General features: G+C 32.4%; 2 protein-coding genes and 1 non-coding gene across 3 annotated transcripts; 2 read left to right on the top strand and 1 right to left on the bottom strand.

The window, feature by feature from the left end:
• On the top strand, nt 2-1826 carry LOC105177585 (ADP-ribosylation factor 1-like). The gene is made up of 7 exons (XM_011100793.2): nt 2-275; nt 475-545; nt 628-747; nt 868-986; nt 1112-1193; nt 1344-1389; nt 1592-1826. Exons 1-6 carry the CDS (start codon nt 128-130, stop codon nt 1347-1349), a joined length of 546 nt encoding a protein of 181 aa, XP_011099095.1. The 5' UTR covers nt 2-127; the 3' UTR covers nt 1350-1389; nt 1592-1826.
• On the bottom strand, nt 6010-8106 carry LOC105177586 (cyclin-D3-3). The gene is made up of 4 exons (XM_011100794.2): nt 7327-8106; nt 6976-7177; nt 6673-6803; nt 6010-6534 (listed from the first exon to the last, which is right to left on the bottom strand). Exons 1-4 carry the CDS (start codon nt 7825-7827, stop codon nt 6256-6258), a joined length of 1113 nt encoding a protein of 370 aa, XP_011099096.1. The 5' UTR covers nt 7828-8106; the 3' UTR covers nt 6010-6255.
• On the top strand, nt 20128-20199 carry TRNAQ-CUG. The gene has a single exon. It is a non-coding gene; the product is annotated as a tRNA-Gln (tRNA).

Here is a 22993-nt window from a genome sequence, read left to right on the forward strand (position 1 = left end):
AGCTATCTTTACATTTTAAAAGCCTCGCTTCACTCTTTAACTTCCAATTTCCTAGTGAGTTCACAAGACCGATCTCATTTATCAGCAACGAGTGTTTTAGTTCTTTTTTGATCGATTCGTTGCAGCAATGGGTTTGGCATTCTCCCGGATGCTAAAAGCGCTCTTTGCTAAACGTGAAATGAGGATTCTAATGGTGGGCCTTGACGCTGCTGGCAAAACAACTATACTTTACAAATTGAAACTTGGGGAGATCATCACTACCATTCCCACCATCGGTACCTCCATTTTGCACTCTCTTTCCAGTTTTTACTACTTAGTCTACAACGTTATATTTGCACGTTCGATATCAGAACCAAATACTACATAAGGAAACATAAGATATGGGCACAAGAAACTCTAGCACACATATTTACAAGTAACAATTCTGCTCAAGTTAAGATAAATCTTTGATGTGTATTTGACATATATTATCAGGTTTCAACGTGGAGACCGTTGAGTACAAAAACGTGAGCTTCACAGTGTGGGATGTTGGAGGGCAAGATAAGGTATGGAATCTGACCAGCACAAAAGAATAAAATTTATAGGCAATCGATCTAATTGAAAACATTAGTATTGATCAATTTACAGATACGGCCGTTGTGGAGGCACTACTTCCAGAACACACAAGGCCTCATTTTCGTGGTTGATAGCAATGACAGGGAGAGGATTACAGAAGCCAGGGACGAGCTCCATCGAATGCTTAACGAGGTTATTAAATTTCGTTACATCTATTTTCAGTAGAAGTTGCACCAACTTTTCCTTTAATAGGTGTCTTATTATGGCCTGAGTGAGATGGTCTGATTTTGCCTTTGCCTTCTTTTATTACAGGAGGATCTACGGGACGCAACAGTTCTTGTTTTCGCAAATAAACAAGATCTTCCTAATGCAATGACTGTTCCTGAGGTCACTGATAAGCTCGGTCTCCACTCTTTACGCCTGCGTCGTTGGTATGTAAATACATAAATTTTCTAACATATTATATCTTTATCATCATCACTTATATCATTCGTCTAAACATAAATGTTTTTATCTAACTGATATGATGAACCGGAGAAAAATGAATTTGATGCAGGTATATACAGAGCACTTGTGCTACCTCTGGCCAGGGACTCTACGAAGGCCTTGATTGGCTATCAAGCAATATTTCCACTAAGGTACATAAACATGTTTTGCAGGGGTTGAAAATGTAATTTTTTTAAAATCAAGAGGTTATTTTTATAATATATTTAAATATCAGGAGGTATCATTATTATAGTCCCAACCACAAACATCATTAATATTATTACATCTATATGTTCTTGCAGGTTTAAGCCTGCAGTGCAGATTAAAGTCCCAAGTCCTCTCCAAAAGGTGCAGTTCTTGTACTATGTTTTCATTTAGATGTTGATACCAAATTCTGGTATGAAATTTGGGGTTTCTTACATTTGACATGAGAATCTTATGGTAACATATGTGAGTGTGAAAATGAGAAAAGATAAAATGGAGACAGATGTTGAATTTAATAACAACCTCAAACGCTGTAAAAACTCATTATTGACATTATTGATTTCAGCAAAACCAGCTGTAAAACCTGCAGAGGTTTGACAATCGTGTTTTGGAGCCAACTCCAAATGGTAAAGGCGCATAATGAGTTAATTACTGGGGGCAGAATCAGAATCAGAATTATATATGTACCATAAAAAGGCTGTGAGTTTCAAAGCCCATATGTAGTCACAGTTCCTTACATTTGGACAGACAGACACACACATTATTCCTGCAGAAACCAAAACCAGCAAATGCTAAATTAATGTCGCATCTTACATTACAGCTATTGCAATTTATGAGAAACGAAGGCTGCATTCTAACCACACGAAAATATTACCAAGAGGTTCTTGGATTCTTGGCCATCCTTAATTTCTAATTATTCAACTCATAAACTCTGAATTTTGGGAAATCAAATGTTGTCATCGTTTCGAGACCATAGGATCACACATGGTGATGCCATCACGTAACAATTCACACCCCTTAAGTTGGTTGCTGGTGAGACCGTCACATATGCTCAACCGATTTCATACTTAAATTGGACTACTTCCCGCATGCATAAGCAAGAAATCATCATTCTTGGATTGATAGGCAATCAGATGTCGATATTTTTTAAGTTAAAATACTCGTCAAAGTATAATTTTGAAAAAAATTCTATACGTTATCAAGAACTATCCCAACTAGTTAAAGCATGGATGACGTTCCTGAAACTAGCTTGCATTTATGTTGTAGGAACTCACATTGTCCTACATACCACCACACTGGTCTGCCAAATTAAATAAATATGTCAGTTGCATTTGGGAAATTTGGTAGCACATTAAAAGGATTCAGTTTATGTAATAAGTCCTCATAATTGTGGATTTTTATGAAGTTTTTCTGCTGACATATGCATGAAAAAATTTTAGAGTTGGTGGTTGTTCGTCTTTGACTTTGATTGGTACCTTTTCATGTATGTGTGTGATTAAAACATTCCAGCAACGGAGACCAGTTGAAGTTGTGTATTTAATAAAGAAAAGGGCCTCTACAGACATCTGATGAGACACTTCAAACATATTTTATGATGCAGAAAGGTAGATATATAAGGTCCCATGTAACATAAATTCATTGGTAGATAGCCTCATTATTAATCCTCGCTTTTTTTGGATAAAATATGGTTCGACAAATATTCGAAATAAAGAATATAAGTATATGTTACTGAGCTAATGCATGTTGGTTTAATTCATAAGAACGAGCCACTTATTTTTAAAAGATAGATGTAAAGGTTGCTTTATTACTGAGTGAATTGTAATACTCATGTGAGCGACATTTGGTCTTTGTGGCTTGATTTGGTCTATGATGATGATCAGAATCGAAAACAATCCATTTTTTATATAAAAAAAATTATGCCCTTTTTTCATATATATATACCATCCAAAATTGTACAAACTCTCCGTGCCTTTTGCATAATTACATATATCACTCCATCCAAAATTACATAATTTCATCAAATATGAGAAGTATTTGTAATTATGTCAAACTTTAGGAAATGTCGTTATAATTTACCCATGTAATTATCCAAAAAATATTAATAATTCATATAAACATACCATAAATTATGAATGAAAATGTAAATTATCCCAAAAAAATAAATGCTGTAACAAAAATGAGATAGGCAACAAAATGGTGTAGCTGTTGCCAACCATTTTACCTCTGCTGTCTTCACATGAGTACGATGCTGTTTTTGTTTTTCATCATTGTACCGTTTCCATTTCCATGAACCATCACTTTTCCAGTTAAAAACCATTCTTCAAAAAGTTATATCAATGTAAGTAAAATTCATGACACACAAACATTTCTTTGTACCCATTTTCATTTTCATCATTGCACCAAAAAGTCAATTTTTTCATAGCTAAGTTACACTAATGTAATAACCTAGCTACTACATGTCTCTAAATGTTCTGATTGTTAGGAGATCATTTTTTACAGATCGTAAATGTGCAAAAAAATAAAATAAAATAAACGCAACACAAATTTTTTTATTATGTCCATGACTGTTCAAGATCGACTTTTTGTTAGCATATATATTTTTGTGCAAAATATTATGAAGTTACAATTTTTACACCTAGCAAAAATCTTATACAGTCGATGGACCTGAATGTAGTAAATGTTGGGTCAGATTCCACACTCCAATACTAGCAACTCTTGGTCCGATAAGATTGAGTTGAGTTCGAAAAATCCACAGTTCTTACATTAATGGAGAGTTGGAAAACTTGAAACACACAGTGTCGTTGATCGTTTGATTCATATCTAGAACATTAAACTTTTCTTTTCCTAAACATTAATTAAGTTGAAAACAGTTGGAAGTTTCAAAATCTACCTAAACTTCTTTAATTATATTAACGTTGTGTCTGAATTTCTATGTCTTGAACAACATTAGCTGTCCTCATAATTAGAAAATACTATGAGGAAAGAAACCTCCCCATGCCTCCAATTCACTGCTGCAATAAGTAAGAGGAATTTGTGGTTGTGTGCTCAAATCATTTCATGTATAGCACACAAATTATTGTATACTCTAATTTATAACTATTTAATTTTAAAGTAATTATAATATATATATAAGTATATAATTTAAGTTGATTTGTACTAGTCGAATTAAAGGAATGTACAATATTGTAAAGTTATATTTAATCCAGAATTTGTTTCAAGTAAGAAGGTTGATAAAAATAAAGTCCCAAGTAATTCTATCAAAATTGATAAAGTTTTTATTTTGTCGCAATAATAATTTCTTTCAAGTATTATATTACAGAATAAATTACGGTGACTTCAGTTATTGTCATGCTTGTGTTGTTTCTGATTGTTATGATTTTTTTTTTTGCGTAAATTAATTTTAATTATATTATTAATTTCATTCATCAATAATCAATATACTAATTATAAATATCAAATACATATAATTAACTAATAATTATTATTAAAGTAAAATAATAATTGTTATAAATTATTAAACTCGGTCATAATTCTTGAATTTACACAAATTATTATTACAAGACAGCAATAATCTTAGGAGTTTTTTTGTTTATTTTCAGATATATTCGATTTTTTACCAAAAGGAAAAAAGAAAAGAATGAATTAGTTTTATTGGTAAATAATTGAGACCAAATTAGTAGGTGTTTTTACTTGGGTTGAACAGTACAGCAAGATTCAGTGAGTGGGAAGGGATGTGATTTGGTCAACATGCAGTCATCATATGATTCCAGAATTATTGGGCGGGGTCCACTGGATTACAGCCCTGCCGTTGAGAAGTGAACCCCTCCCTCACGAATCATTGTACCTCTTTTCTCACCAAATCTCAACCCAAAATCCATCCCCACACTATCAATGCTTTTTAACCCTCACTCCAACCCCAACATCACTAAATATTTGTCCTTCCTCTATGAGAATTGTATTTATAAATAATTTATATTATTTTTTGAAAATTTAAAAATATACTTTAATTCACTACGACAAATTAAAATTGGATTCGCTAATACACTTCCAGAAAATTAACCGACACTAATAAAATTAATTAACAAAGTTGAGTTGCCATGAACTGAATGGCGTAGACTCGAGTCCCACCAACGCATGGGATTAATATATTTAATAGTGTTCGTTAGCTACATACACCAGACACGCCTTTTATTTATTGTAATACTATTTTAATTCGATATGAAGTTGAAAAAAACATTAATTTATTCAAACAACTCAAAAAGATTATTTTAGGATATCCACAAGAAATGAGGAAAATAAATGTGGGGACATGAGAGTAATTATGAACTTATAACCCCCTCATTCCAAATTTCAAATCTTTACTAGATTGAAATTAAGGTAAAATTTTATTTTTTACCCTAATTAATGTCAATAACTATTTCTCACCTTTCAGAATTGAACTTGTGAACACTGCTTTTATGATTGGTCCCAAGTGCATAAGAAGTACGTACTTCCAATGGTCCTATTTGTCCCAACCCCTTCAACAAACATATTAACCATGTGGTATCAGCTGCAGCAGGATAACTCAACCACTAACACTATCACCAACAACACCATCTACTTCTCCTATATTCCCAAATACTATCACAGAATTTGGGGTTATTTAGGTCAAAACAGAGCAAGAAGTGTCGATCAAACCGCAACTTCAGTCCCCCATAGGAGGACAATATATTGCTGCCATCGAGACGTCTCTTGGGGATATAAATTAAGCAAGAGGGTGAATATGTTAAGAGGAACATAGTCCATTAGCAAGCTGTCCTACATTGAAAAGCTTTCTTAATTCATGAATTCCTCCTTTAAGCAAACAACCAAAGACTTGGGACGCCCATTCCTGTCTCTGATTCTTGATCAAACCTAGGTACAGGTATTATTTATGCATTATATATGCAAGGAAGCAGTGTAGTTTAAAGATAAAAATGATGTCTTGAATTCATACTCATTGTCAACGATAATGGTCCACCGATGAAAAATAACTCCAATAACCTCTCTCTCCAATCTCACCCTCCATCCCCAATCAAAGAGGTGATAGAGTCTAAACATGTCTGATCCATCACATGGGATTGGCCAGAAAATACAGTGAGATAATAGTAGAAACATTGTGGATCGTACTAAATTATGATAGAAAACATAGCGAGAAAGAGTGATTATGAAGTAGCATTGCCAATATCATATAAATAAGAAAATGCGAGTTCAATGAGGACGATTAGCCAGACCAACAGAGACACTGCTTAGTGGAGCCAATCTCATGTGCTGATCCTGAGCTCTGCTTCTCTTAAACAGAGGCTCGGGTGATGAAGAAACTGATGATGCAACAGCCCATGAATCAACAGAGTTATCAGAGCTGAAATAGGCATCAATTACACCACTTGGGCTGCTCGGTATGGATTCATGTTTGCGCTTGCAGAAAGAATTACGGTTAAGATCGTCCATTGCCTCCACAATAAGTTTGTGGCAACCATCAACCTTTTCCTGTAATAATTTGGGATCAACAATCTGTCTTAGTTGATGTCAATATAGAAAACTTTGTATTCAATTTTCAGGAGCTGAGGACAAAAGGTAAGTAGATTGGATCGAAATATAGATACACAAGCAACCAATTAATCTAACCTTGCTAGTTCTGAGCACACTCATGAGTTGATTCTGATATTCCACAGCATCACAATTTTCTATCTCTCTGATCACATACATCATTGTGGCAGCAGCAATAACAGAAGGAAGATAATGCACAAGCCTACAATCTGCATTTTTGTATAAATTTGCCTTGATATTAGAAATCTACAGAACCAAATTACTGAAAAAACAATATATAATTGACAGCAATAGGAATCAGTTCATGTTAAATCATTGACAACTTAGTCCATCCAACTCAAACAAAGATATGGTCATGTCAAATTTAACTGATGTACATACCAGTGATAATTGAGAGAATTACTCTCTCACATCTCCTCAAAAACTCCCAGTGTAGGTTGGATATCAACTCAAATCTCCTTGCAATATGGTCAAAGAATGAGACGGGCGTCACAGGATTCATTTTCCATTGGAGGGTAGAAAGCACCAAAAGCTCCATTCTCTGGATGGTCTTTGCTTCAAACAAGTACTTAGATTCTTCTACCTAAAACAACATCCAAGTAAAACCCAAATCAATGACACAAGAACATCCCCAGAAATTCCCCACACCAATCGGTCCACAGGCATTAGAACAAACACCTACATTGCAAATGCGGGAAAGAAACAAGAATCAATGGTGACAGAATAACATACTTGTAGGTCTAATAAAAGAGGCACTTGCGTCTCCTCCACCTTGGCAGCTATAGATAGACAGGCTACAGCAGCCAATTGACTCATCCATGGCTTATCTTTCTGAAAGCAACGGCTTGTGACGAATCTATCATAATAGTTAACAGCCAAAAGAGCAGTCATGGCATTGAACCCATAGCAGCCAATCACCTTCAGCATCCACTTAATGGCCTCATTTCTCACCATCTTCAAAGACCCATCTGAGATTATTACATCATCCGTCAAACGGGCTTGCTTCTTCTCCTTAGACAAGAGCGTAGCAAGCTCGTCATCCTCCCAGAAAAGGTCATGCTCAAACAAAAAAGCAAAGGGCTTTTGTTGAATCTCATTAAAATCCTCGATTTCCGGCTCTTTCAAGCCAAACCCACCCCCGGCACATTCATCAAAGCGCTCTTCCTCACAGTAAAGGGCATCAAAGATTGGATTGTGGTGAAGTGATTCCTGTTCATAGAAATGCGAAACCATCTTCTTCTTCGGAGAAGAAGACACCAGGGCCTCTGCTCATTATCTTTAAGACAAGAACCAAAAGCTCAAAAGATTGAATCTTGCGCTCAGTATCATATCTTCTTGTGTTTGTTTTTACCCTTTCTTTGCCCTTTTTTGTTTTCCCCCTCTCTGTGGTACTAAAGAGAGAGAAGAGAGAGAAAGAGAGGTGGGAAGAGAGAGTGAAGAGTGAGGAAGGAAAGGAGTTGGGGTTGGGGGTTGTGGGGGGGGCTCTAACCAAAGGAGTTAAGAAGGAGAGGGGTTTTACCTCAGAGACCTTTCACGCCTGTCCTCTTTTCCCTGCTATTTTTCCCTTTCTTTTCCTTTATTTTTTTTTTCTCATGATGCGATTTTAATTTAATTTTGGTGAAAAGTATATATTTTGGCGCCCATGGCCATGTCCCTGCTATTTGTGCAGTACATATACATACATCTGAAGAGAAAGAGGGTACTACTCCTTATAATCCTAAATACCATTCACCTCAACATTATCTTAATTTCCATCAATTAAATCCCTAATTCTTTTGTACTACTACCTATTTTACCACTCCCTTCTATTGGTTCAACAATTATTAAACTATGTTCATTGCTAGTCTTAAGGATGATTATCATTTGATTCAATGTAGTGTAAATAAAACGGTTCAAAATGTAACAAAAATTATTACCAATCACACATAAACATGTGTTGAATCCATGTTGCCCCTTGATTAATTGGATACATATGTATAGGGTAGTAGGGCGCTCCATTAATGGATAATTCGATAATTTGGCGATGTTATATAAAATATATAGCACTTCTTTAATCATTTTTTTGCTGAAAAGACATCTTGGTCCTTCAGTGACTTTTTCATCTATTATTTTATGACAATTTAAATCTTTTATTCTATGATATACCATTCAATTTATTTTTCTGCAGAATGAAAATATTTCTTTTTTGTTTTTTATAAAAAAAAAAAGAAGAAGAAAAAAAACACCACTTGTCTCGCATTCATGCACTTGTTAGCACATGTTTACTCCTGTAATTGCGGTTAATTTTGCTGCCCCCTTCAATTTAAATACTCCTCTACTTAAGGAGTTATTACTTTCAATTTTATATACTTCATATTTACCATATGATTAGTCAATAAATTCAGAGTATTAATAATCAATTTAATTATTATATTATGAACTGCGAAATGAATTATTAAAACAAATAATGTTTAATTTTTGTGTAGACAAAGTGAGACACTAAAATAAGATATGGCAATCAAAAATATATATGGAGACGAAAAACACGATACATCGATCGGTAGCAAAAACAAAAAGAATACAAAAATGTGAGACATAGAAAGAAGAGATGATTGAATTTGAATTGACTTATTGATTCTATCAGTTTCTTGTCAATTGTCAATTCTCATTTCTTTTTACCAAACAATTTCAAATAGTTTAACCAATCCCCCGCCATCTCCCAATTCCCAGTTTCCGAGCTCTGGCTGGTGCTGGTGCTACTGGTCAATGCCGTGAGGATTCAGTAGTTTCAACATTTTTTTTTTATTTATTTTTATAGTTTTATTATTCAATTTTATTTTCAATGATTAAACAAATAGGAGGAGGAGGACAGTATTACAAATATTTTAGATAAACGAGTATAATTTAAAAATTATAGTAGATCAATGACACGAAGTTTCTACTTTTTCTTGTGAAAATAAATTGTAAATTAAACAATAATAAGATCGGGAGTACTGTTTGAAAATAAAAATTAAAAAAGAAAAAGAATTGAAGTTGAAATTTTTGAAAAGAAAAATGAACTTAATATTTACAATTAAACTAATAAGTTGTAGATGTTGGCAAGGAGCCCTACTTATAACTTTCGATTTAAATCAACTTAAATTTAAATAGTTCAAAAGTAGAAAACTGTTTATTCCCTACTATAACCAAACGAACAAAATAAAACTTGAGTTTTCAACACAGTTCATTAATATTTGACCTAATTTTAGTTATGACTAAAGCGTTCAATCTGGACCCTGCTTCTTATTTATGATTAATGTTTTGTTCTCGTGTCTTGAAAATAATCAATTATCATAATGTAGCAATCGTAAGTATTATTAACCTTAATTTTTACTTCTAATATAATATTAGTCATTACAATAATAATTAACCCTCAAAATTTTTGGTATGTAACGTACAATTTGAGCCATAACTACTACTAAAGGAACGAATTTAACAGCGCGATCCCACCAAAAAATACAAAAAGAAACTAAAATAATTTATTATAATCATATCATGAATCACTATTGCAAGTAATTTATAGCGACTGTAATGGGAGTAAACAAGAATCCACCAACACACTTGGGAAAAGAAAAAAAAGAATTAGAAAAATAATGTGTACATTGGGACAGAAAACTGGTAACGTATGTTCCACGGGGGGATTTATCATTTATGCTCTCGATTATAGCAGAGCTTTAAAAGGTGACAACTCATAAGAATGAATGGTGCAAGTTTTTGAGGAGGAATAGCAATAGCATGCATGCACTACTCTATGGAATTAATTCTATTATTATTATTATTATCAATTAATATGAATATTGATATTGTCTCCAACAACTTATATACATAAATTATATCATAATAATTACACTAATTTCAATATATATACCCTACCTACTTATAATATTATAGGCATTGCAATTTTAATTTATTTTTCTTCAAGTTTATACCTAACTCTTCCAACCCACGCTTGAAAACTTCACTGTTTTACATAGTTGATCATTCAATTTTGGGTATTGCATTAAATTGAAATTATATATTATATAAGTGACAAAAAATTGTTATAATTAATGATACGTTTATAATGATACTAATTATTTATCACTATTAGGTTCATTAATTGTCTTTAGCAATAATTTTGTGTCACTAATTTTTTGTTAATAAAATCTTTTACAGATTAAATTATAAGCACTATTAAAATATGACAAAATAAAAATTATTGTCGCTATATATATAATCAATGATAATACTAAAATTATTTTTTTTTTGCTAATCTTATTTTTTTATATATAATATTAAGAGTTTGTTATATCAGAATTATCAAACAAATTAGAAGAAATTAAAAAATTGAGTCACATATTTTGGATGAAAAGGCAAATTTTAATATCCATAAATTTTTATTTCTTTTAAAGAATCGATAATTATATGGTTATATCAATATTTTAATAAATTGAGTAATTAAATAATACATAATATAACTCAACATTATAAAATAAATTACAATTCACATAAAATGAGACAAATATTTACACATTTGATATGACTCGAATTCATAACTTGTAATTTTTATTTATATTTTTAGTAGGAACTCAGCCTCAATAAAAATGAAATTAATTAAAACTAATTGGGGTAATGAGCAGAGCAGCGATATCGGAGCTGTGAGTTTGTCTATGGGATAATATAATTGTGGTCCATTCCATTGTCTGCCTCACTACACCTTCCCACGTACAATTCTTCTACTAATATGTTTCTTGTCTTTCCCATTCATTCATCCTATATTAATAGCTGAGTAGGGGCAGCCTACCTATTCCCTTGGGTGGGGTGGGGGGTAACATACATATATATATGTGCTTTATTTTTTATTTTTATTTTTTTTACATTTGAGGATTTAATTAATTATCGCCGTGATTTATGGTATTTTATTAATTTTAAAAATTATGTTTGTTTGTGCATGTAGTGTGAAATTGCTATTTTTCAATTATAATTTAATTAAAAGATAATAGCTTATTGGTTTAGCGTAGATAATAATTTATTTTACATATTGATATATGTAATTATGTATAATCAATTAAGAAGCATTTCATTCATATATACCAATAATAACAATGTAATTTAATTGGCATTAATTATAATCGGGTGTGTAAAATATATAAAAAGTAATAATATTTGATATAATTATAGTTTTGGATAAAAAAATTTAATTAATATATTTATTAAATTTTTGAATTTTTTTTAAGCAAACTAGAATACATATATATATATATATATATATATAATTTTTTTTTCGGCATGAACGTGCATAAAATATGATAGACCTTTAAGATACAATATAACGGGACGTAACTATATATTTATATATACATAATTATTATCTATACTTCTTTTTACAATTTATTAATAAATAATTTCATCGTGTTTGAAAAATATGTCCGAACACACTATCAAAATGTATCGGATATGTATATATATATTGAAGTATGTCGGGCACGTATTTGATGTGTCTGTTCGTTCTAATATGGATATACGCATGCCCTAGATGTTTCGGATTATGATTGTATTGTAGATCATGAGCTAAACAAGCGTGCAATTCAATTACCAAAGAAAGAAAAAAGCAAAAGGAATGGAGAAAGAAAAAGGCGTACAAAGAACCAAACCCTAATTTTCTACTGTTAATGGAGCTCATTTTCTCCTTTCCCTTCTCTTTTTCTTATCTCCCTTTCTTTTGTTTCCTTTTCTTTTCTGAATTAAATGAGTACATTGACATCTTACTAGATTCAGAAATATAATATCTATTCAATCGATACATCAATATGACTAAAAATAACTAATTCGATTATAATAGATGCACATAAAGTAAGGCAAATACATACTATTATCCAACTGGAGATTATGGACTTGAATCAATGTGATTTATATGATCAAGCTATAATTATTACCAAAAGTTAATGTTAATTATTGTGCCTATTCTAGCCCCTTTCAATCAATATCGCGACAGCCAGTATGTATATTTCTCCGAGCTGCATAGAGACACACGCTTTAGACGGTTGTACCTTTTTTATTATTGTTGTAATTAAGAATTTCGCCACACCCCAACACGAAACTCACAACAAAAGTTCTTGAATAATGCAGAAAAGAGGTTGTCAAAGTACAAAGAGAGACGAGTATTATAAAAAAAAAATTGTGAAAAAATTTGCAGGAAGAATTGGGCAAAAGCCTGGAGAACTTAATTTACGTCGTCGGCACAAATAATAATGTCCAGAGTACAACATAATGATGATCATCTGTCCATTTATGGCTACATAAAGATGTTAATAATGTCCATGCATGGACAGTAGTGGGAAGAGAACAAACAATGATGAGTCCGTTGCTTCATCTGAAATCCCATCATCATGCACTCATCATATTCGTATTTCTTGATTACCATGTTGAACTAATTATCATAGTACTACACTTTTTCCTACCTTACTTTGGTTGAAACCAAAGTTTTAACTTGTTTGTTTTACCGTATATCGGAAAATTGTTGGATGAGAATAAGACACGTATGCATGACCCCGGAAGAATTTATCCAAATATATTGAACAGTACTCCAACAATCAAGTTATTATAATCGTTTCGAGCAGAAATTGTAGAACAAGAATCAAACATATGCCTAATAAAACACGTTATATAGTAGTCATTTACTTATAGTACTCTTAAATTAATATAACTTGTAGTATAACGGGATTGTGTATATATGATTCAAATTCGATCCCAACCTGGGTAAAAACACACACTTTCTTATACATATTGTATTACGACATTTTCTCAACGTCGGGAGTAGAAATGTTGGTATTTTAAGTGAGCCATCAGTGTCTCCTTTTCAGGGCTTTACTGCGTAGCTTAGCTGGCTGCCTTAAGATTGCCCAGTTACAAATGGAAGCCAAAAAAATAATAAATAGTAGGGCGCGAGGGAGGAAATGAGTCCATAAAATCTGACATGAAATAAAAAGGCATCCTCATCTATCATTTTCAGAGTGTAGGTAAGACAAGGTGCGCAGTGGTATTGGTCTTTATTGCGTTGTGCACCACGATAAAGAGAGAAAGACTACTGAGTTGCTGCTGCAGCCCCAGCCCCGGCCCGGCCCCCAGCGTAAAAGAGAAAACACCACACACTCCTCTCATCTTTTCTTGGTCAATTCCTCATGTTTGCATGCAGCCCACCGCAGGGTCTGTTTGTAGTTTGTACATTACACACCCACAAACACTCACTGCAATCTACGTTAACAGAAAGTTTTTACTCAAATTAGATTCTATCCAACCAAATAAATTGCAGTACAAATGTGATATACTAGTCACTTTTTCTAAACTTTTCCTCCATTAATTATTTTTTTATTAATTAAAATAATTCGATTAGAATTACAATCATTCCTGCCGACATCCATATTTATTACAATAGACAACATCCCATGCACATGGCTAGATTCGAATCTACAACCTCTAAAATCATGGAGCCTCAGTTTCGCCGACTGAGCTAAACCTTATTGACGGTCTATTTAGTAATTCAGTCAATCGTATTGGTCATTCTTATAATTGAAATTTATCGGAGAAATTAATTTTTTCTTTCGTATATATTTTAGTGTAATAAACTGAATCGACTACAAATGACGATGTTGTCAGACTTAGAATGTTCTTGATTGGAACCTTTGTGTAACGATCAAATCATAAAATCGTCCACGAAGGAATAGAAAATTGATCGAAGAACGAAATTACATATATTATTATCTTATCATATGATTTATAATGTTGAAATTATGGTGGTCTTGTACTACTACATATTATTGATTTTATTAATCAAAGGATAAGTTGCATTTGCATCTCTTTATATTTGTTCTAATTACAAATATATCTTTATTAAATTGAAAATTATAATTACTTCACATGAGATTGTCTGTTTTCTATGTAATCCCATCTGACAGGGTTCTGATCTTAGGGTATGATCATCCATTAAAAAGAAAAAATGAATGAGACTAAACTTATAGAGAAATAAAGAGACAAGAGCGAACTGAAAAAGAAAAATAACACTGAATTGATAGAGAAGAGTAACGTGATGGGGTCAAAATGACCTCAATGTAAGTAGCCGATAGTGATGAGTTGAGTGAGGAACTGATGAAAAGAGAGGAGAGAAATGAGAATGCTGGCTTGTTTAAGAGAGTAACAGTATGATGGTCTATATTTGAGAGCGTCAGTTGTTGATAATTCAATATGCACTTTTTTGTCTTTTCAAAAGTATACCTTTTCGTTATTTTTCTATGTTAAAAAAACTTGAGGGTGTTTTTGCACTTATACAACAGGCGAAAGGATTTACAAATTTTCAAGAATATGCGGATACAATTTAATCTTAATTAAAAAGACAAATATGGAGTTGGGTATTTTGATGGATGAATTGGAGATGTGTGAGTTATAGAGTGATGGTGGTAGTGAAGGATGAGAAGATCACTATTTAGTACTACCACTACCACTACTATCCTCTTTTTGCCCAAAAAAGCAAAGGCGCACCAGCTTGAACTTGAAGGGTCAAAGAGAATTGGGTATTTTACAATTTACAGCTGCTGCTACCCTATTGCTATTGCTATTGCTGTTGTTATGTACAACAACAACAGCAACCAACTTTAGGCAGTAGCAGCGTCCTTTTTCACTTTAGAGTTAGCAGGTACATAGGTGGGTAAGGTAAATGATGACTAATCTCAAATCAAATGCATGCCCCCTACCCTTCACCACATATACATCAAACCACTTAATCCATCAATATAATTGGCTTGACTCATCATCATTCTCTCCCCCAAACCAAAACACATCTCAAATCCTTGTAATTTCTTCACTTTTATCCTTTCTATTATCAGATATTGCTTTCATTACAATAAAACCTTACTTGCTAAATTCTATGTACATTCATATGTAACTCTCTCTCTCTCTCTCTCTCTCATTTGTACAACCAAAAGACTTTAGTATCATTTTTTATTGATAGAGAATGAAAGCTGATTCCCAACTTCCACTGGAACTTGTATAGGCAAAAGAAGACACCAACCCCAAATGAGAGGTTGTTGAAGTTTTTTATGAGGCCATTCAGATGGGCTATATATTGGACTCTAAAAAAGAGAATGTAAGAAGCAAACCCACTTCATTGGGTAGAACAAGTCTCCAATTTTGATAATTAAAGCCCACATTTCTCGCTCGGCCTAATCCATGAACATACATGGCTTGCTTATCTTATTATGTATATATACGTGGGTGATAATGATTTAGGCAAGTGGTCCATATTGGTGTAAATGAGAAGTTTAAACGACTCATCTTTCTAGCCGTATGTCTTTTTACAATAAAATTGTGGGACTCCTATGAGATCAAAACGGACAATACTCACATAAATAGACTTCAATAAATTGCAAGCCACATATTACCGCATCGTGATGGGAATGTGAAGCACTGGAAACATCAAATCACCAACTCTCATAAACTCAAAATATAATGAATTGAAGGATGAGTCTCTACTGAAATACTATTCTCCACACAAATTTGTGTGCATTGGATTGGAGGATTAATGGTAATATATGGACTCTTCGGACTTTAGTGGAGAATGACACCATTTTACGACCACAAAGCCCATAGTGTGCTGTGAATCAGCCCCCTCCCATCATCGTTTCATTCTCAACACAATATTTCTTTCTCCATTTAATAATATTTATTTTCATTGTCAATAATACAATTCGGGTTCAAACAAATTCACAATGTAAAATTGCGACTCATTCCGTTTATAAAATTATATTACAAACCCATTTTAAGATCCATTTAATTGATTCAAAATCTGCTCCGTCCCAGATTCCAAATTATCTAAATCCATTCCCTTGGCTACTGTGCTCCTTGCACGTTCTTTTGAATTAAACAGCTTTACTTAATCAAGATTAGGAATAAAAACGACCAGTTTCAAATGAAAATAGTTAATTCAGTGGCAAAATGGGTGAATGAACTATACTGAACAGTGGAGGGGGTAATATGTTTCTTTATTAAAAGGTTGGGAAGACTCATTGTCCCTTTCTTTAAGGATTTTTTTTGCCCTTTTTCAATATTTCAGGGAATAATTTGAATTCATGTCATAAAAATTTAATGCATAAATGAATAATATCTCTGGAATGTATGTCAACACAACACAAGTCTTCTACTTCATATTTTTATTTGACGTTGAAAGCAGAACATCTTAGACCTAGACATGTACAACATGGTTCCTCAAACTAATATGTCATTGCAACGCAACGCAAACTACACTAAACCTATGTAATCCGTGTTTTTGTTAGTCATATCCGTGTGTCATATTATTACACAAACAATAAGGTTTGAAATACTTAAAATTTCACGTTTTACAAGTTAATAAAGCGTCGAGAAAATCCCTTTGATGATTAAAAGGCAAGAAAAGAAATACAATCATAACAACTAGCTTCTCTACATGTAACCATAAAAGCTATTCTATTCTTTTGAAATGTTCAATTTGAATCATTATTGTTATTCAAAAAGTGGATCTAAATAATAATTAGAATTGTTCAACCACCACCACCACCACCGTCATCATCATCATCATCATCATCATTATTATTATTATTATGATTATTATCCTTTCTAAAATCATCCAATTTATCAAATTCATATTATTCCATTTTATCCTCCTTATTTCTGTTTTCTATATGTACATATCTGGCCTGAAAATGAGATGCTTAAATATTACTTTTAATAGAGAATTGTAATTTTGTATGTTTGGATATCAATTAGTTTTTGGGACCAAGAGCACTTTTTTTTTCCCCTCAGGAGGCTTCTTCTCAAAGTGGGATCTACCACCTAGGATCTACTCTTGGTGCTAATTCAGATGCAATATGTGAAGCAAACAATCCTGTACACAAGAAAAGCAATGCATCCCTGCCACTAAGTGAAAGAATTAAAAAAATATCTAACAAGTTAAAAACATTATTTGCATCAAGTTCATTGATGATTAAGATGCCAGAGGAGGCAACTGCATCATACAACAGTCAACTATGCTACAACGATATTGTGGAACCAAAAATTCCGGCTATGGAACTTAGCCCTCCTGGTAATTTCAGCAATCGCGATTCCGGGGTTAAGGTATATGACAATCCTACAACATAGTGTATATAACTGAGATTTATGGTTGTATTACTGAATAAGTATTTCCTTCTGATGGCAACATTCTCATTTTCGTGAGTACCTTAGCCTTTTGAATTCCGCCAACAAGTGAAAATACTAAGTGTTTTCCATCTTCATCACCACAGCCTTTTGGTTCAATGTATTTTTCCATCTTCATCACCACAGCCTTTTGGTTCAATGTATTTGTAACATGGCTGCCATTTACTTTTAGCATTAGTTTGGGAAAAACTGCGAATAAGACGAATAGTCTGCAATTGAAAATATACACAGCCTATAACTTTAACTTATGAAAATTTGACTACTAGTTTCTTTGGAATATGAGCTCAATTTTTTGTCATTGTATATCTAGGATGTTTCTTTGATATAGTACAAGTCATTAAATATTTTTTTTGATTTTATTTTTTGAGAGAATAGTTGAAAAGGCTGAAGGTATATCAATCTTTTCATGTCACATAGTGCTGGCATTTCTTCAACACAATGTCATCTAATATCATGCACTTATACAAATTGACATACTCTCTTCTCTCCAATACCCTGTATAAGTTCATGATATCATCATCATCATCATCATCATCATCATTATTATTATTATTATTATTATTATTATTGTTATTATGTTAATTAATAAAATCGAATCATCAAATTTTTACATAGATATAGTTGAAATTAATATATGTTCATAATTTGCAAAATTTATATATTTATAAATGTTAGTATAACATTGATGTAACTATCATCTTATATTGTTGAATAACATGGGTTAATCGGGCCATCAAAATTCAGATCTGACTGTTAGGTATGATAAAACTTACAAAAAAATACGTTCGGTAAGTTTTAGATTTATTGGATATATGGATATTGGGATATAGTACTCGAAACATAAGAGTAATCATTAAAGATGGTGTATCGTTAAATCAGGCCATGTGATTTTAAATCATACCGTAGGATATGATCTAATGGACATAATCTTGAATATATTTAAATTTCGTATGCATCAGGTGCCCGAATTTTAAGATATCGTAATTGTTGATTAAACCTTTTAATCTCATTATATATATAATAAAATAATAATTAGAATTGTTCAACCACCACCACCACCACCATCATCATCATCATCATCATCATGTACAGGTACGTACACACCTTATCTTTTGGAGGCTCTATTATTTATTCATCTATTTTAAATAATTGTTCAACACAATTCCAAAGATCTCACAAATTGTCCTGGGCCTAGCACTGAACCCGCAAACATCCTTCAACACTTTAATATTTAAGTCAATAATAATTTAATAAAATAAAAAAAAGAAAATTAAAGTAAAAAAAACCATAAGACGGAGTGCTGAAATATAAAGAATAATGTTGGAAATGTATTTACAAGTATTGAGGGAAAACGAGGAGTAGGCTTGTTGTGTGAGCGTAATTACCCGAATTCCTATTTATATAATACGTTTTTATGGTGTGTTTGAATGCGGTTGATGGAGCGACAACTAAGGTAGTTGGCATTCAACCTGCTTGCACTGGACATACACCCACCAGTGTGATGGAATCTGGACTGACTCCTTGCAGCCCTATCAATTGTACTCGGCCCTGTTGGGCTGAGCAAACGGAGGTGTCAATCATCGGCCTGAATCATTGGCCTGAATTTGGGCCAGATTTGTAATCATGTAACTGTCTCACCCCACCTCCCCCTACAAAACTCTCTCTGGACATGTGTTCAACTTTGTATGTATGTTAAAAGACAGACAAAATTTTCATCCTTTTTTTACATCAAAAAATTCTTAAGTTACATGAACTTGATTATTACAACAACTCATAAGTAATGGTTGTTACAAAAGCAAGCAAGCAAGCATATATTGTAGTAGAAAGAAGAAACACATGACATGAATTGATGGGGCTTCACAATATTGCAATAGCGCACAGCTGAGGTGAAAAGTCAAAAAGGTAGATGTCATGGATGGATGGAATGTGAAAATATTCAATAATATAAAAGGGTATATGTATATGGTAGGCGGAAATTAAAGTAGTTATTAATTAATGTTGGTGGTGGCGGTCACGACAACAAAGTTGGAATTGTTGGAAAAACAAGAGAAATACTCTACTTAATTAGTGTGTAAGTGGTGACAAAAGCTTCTCAAGGTACTGTTATTTCAACTTGAGTGTTACGAGACGTAAAGCATTATGAGCAGCTGCCTGTCCTTGACATGTTGGTGTTGGGACTTGGGAATAGCATCAACAAGTCCTTCCACTTTGGGCTATTTCGACATCAACAAGGCCCATATTCACATTTCCATGAAGCTCATAGCCCAACTTCAGATGTTTTGTGAGTAAACTATGTAAACAAGGAAACATTGTGGTTCCATGGTCTAGTGGTCAGGACATTGGACTCTGAATCCAGTAACCCGAGTTCAAATCTCGGTGGAACCTATCTGTCTATAATCTTTTTTGTCGATATATAATTCATTCATTAATTAATGCTCCACCAAACTCAACATTCATTTTTAACTAAATTTCTCCTTACAATGTATACATATGTTTCATTTTTGTGAAATCTATATCTCCAGCAAAAGAATATATGTATATATATATATAAAGGAGATGAGCCTCTCAATGTCTCACCATTTTTAGTTTGCTATTTTATTTTTTAATATTTTTTTCTAATTTATCTTTGAATGTTGGAAATAATAGTATTTGACGGCAGTATTCTAAAAAATTGAATATTTGAATACTAAAGATTTAATATTTCAAAATTTTAGTTCGGTCGAAAATAGATCGCAAACAAACAGTTAAGAACAAAAACAAAACATTCAGATATGCAGTATACACTGAAAAACCAAAGTAGTAAACTTTGATGGGTACGAGTTGTATAGTAACAAATCATATATATCAATTGAATCGTTGAATAATATGCTTGCCTTGAAGAAATTAGACATCCCGCTTCCCATTAACCTAAAATTAAACTAAAAACATTTAGTTTCTAACATTGTTTAAAATGTTTAGTAATTATGGAAAACATTTAACGTTCTAAAACTGTAAATTTAAAAATGAAAACATTTAACATTCTCATGTTCGTGAGTACCTTAGCCTTTTGAATTACGCCAACAAGTGAAAATACTAAGTGTTTTCCATCTTTATCACCACAGCCTTTTGGTTCAATATATTTGTAACATGGCTGCCATTTACTTTTAGCATTAGTTTGGGAAAAACTGCGAATAAGACGAATAGTCTGCAATTGAAAATATACACAGCCTATAACTTTAACTTATGAAAATTTGACTACTAGTTTCTTTGGAATATGAGCTCAATTTTTTGTCATTGTATATCTAGGATGTTTCTTTGATATAGTACAAGTTATTAAATATTTTTTTTGTTTTTATTTTTTGAGAGAAGAGTTGAAAAGGCTGAAGGTATATCAATCTTTTCATGTCACATAGTGCTGGCATTTCTTCAACACAATGTCATCTCATATCATGCACTTATACAGATTGACATACTCTCTTCTCTCAAATACCATGTATAAGTTCATGATATCATCATCCTCATCATCATCATCATTATTATTATTATTATTATTATTGTTATTATGTTAATTAATAAAATCGAATCATCAAATTTTTACATAGATATAGTTGAAATTAATATATGTTCATAATTTGCAAAATTTATATATTTATAAATGTTAGTATAACATTGATGTAACTATCATCTTATATTGTTGAACAACATGGGTTAATCGGGCCATCAAAATTCAGATCTGACCGTTAGGTATGATAAAACTTACAAAAAAAATACGTTCGGTAAGTTTTAGATTTATTGGATATATGGATATTGGGATATAGTACTCGAAACATAAGAGTAATCATTAAAGACGGTGTATTGTTGAATCAGGCCATGTGATTTTAAATCATACCGTAGGATATGATCTAATGGACATAATCTTGAATATATTTAAATTTCGTATGCATCAGGTGCCCGAATTTTAAGATATCGTAATTGCTGATTAAACCTTTTAATCTCATTATATATATATAATAAAATAATAATTAGAATTGTTCAACCACCACCACCACCATCATCATCATCATCATCATCATTATTATTATTATTATTATCCTTTCTAAAATCATCCAATTTATCAAATGCATATTATTCTATTTTATCCTCCATATTTCTGTTTTCTATATGTACATATCTGGCCTGAAAACGAGATGCTTAAATATTACTTTTAATAGAGAATTGTAATTTTGTACAAGGAGCCTGTGAAAGGCCATCAACTGAAGGATCGAACAAGGAGCCTGTGAAAGGCCATCAACTGAAGGATCGAACAAGGAGCCTGTGAAAGGCCATCAACTGACTGATCGAACAAGAAGCCGGCGAAAGGCCATCAACAAGGAAGACCGAACAAAAAACTACACGTGGAGAGTTCTAACAGATTACTAATTGTATATTCCCAAGGTTAGGAAGATCTTATCCATGTTAAACATTGTATTATTGAGGATTTACAACTCCTGTAATTTACCCAACGAGATTTATCAAAGTTTCTTTGTTTTGTGCTTACATTCGTGCGTCTGAATAAGTATGTCCTTGTGATGGCAACATTCTCATGTTCGTGAGTACCTTAGCCTTTTGAATTACGCCAACAAGTGACTAAGTGTTTTGTTTTCCATCTTTATCACCACAGCCTTTTGGTTCAATATATTTGTAACATGGCTGCCATTTACTTTTAGCATTAGTTTGGGAAAACTACGAATAAGAAGAATAGTCTGCAATTGAAAATATACACAGCCTATAACTTTAACTTATGAAAATTTGACTACTAGTTTCTTTGGAATATGAGCTCAATTTTTTGTCATTGTATATCTAGGATGTTTCTTTGATATAGTACAAGTTATTAAATATTTTTTTTGTTTTTATTTTTTGAGAGAAGAGTTGAAAAGGCTGAAGGTATATCAATCTTTTCATGTCACATAGTGCTGGCATTTCTTCAACACAATGTCATCTCATATCCTGCACTTATACAGATTGACATACTCTCTTCTCTCAAATACCATGTATAAGTTCATGATATCATCATCCTCATCATCATCATCATTATTATTATTATTATTATTATTGTTATTATGTTAATTAATAAAATCGAATCATCAAATTTTTACATAGATATAGTTGAAATTAATATATGTTCATAATTTGTAAAATTTATATATTTATAAATGTTAGT

Source organism: Sesamum indicum, linkage group LG15 (genome assembly GCF_000512975.1).
Source record: "Sesamum indicum cultivar Zhongzhi No. 13 linkage group LG15, S_indicum_v1.0, whole genome shotgun sequence".
Taxonomy (NCBI): domain Eukaryota; kingdom Viridiplantae; phylum Streptophyta; class Magnoliopsida; order Lamiales; family Pedaliaceae; genus Sesamum; species Sesamum indicum.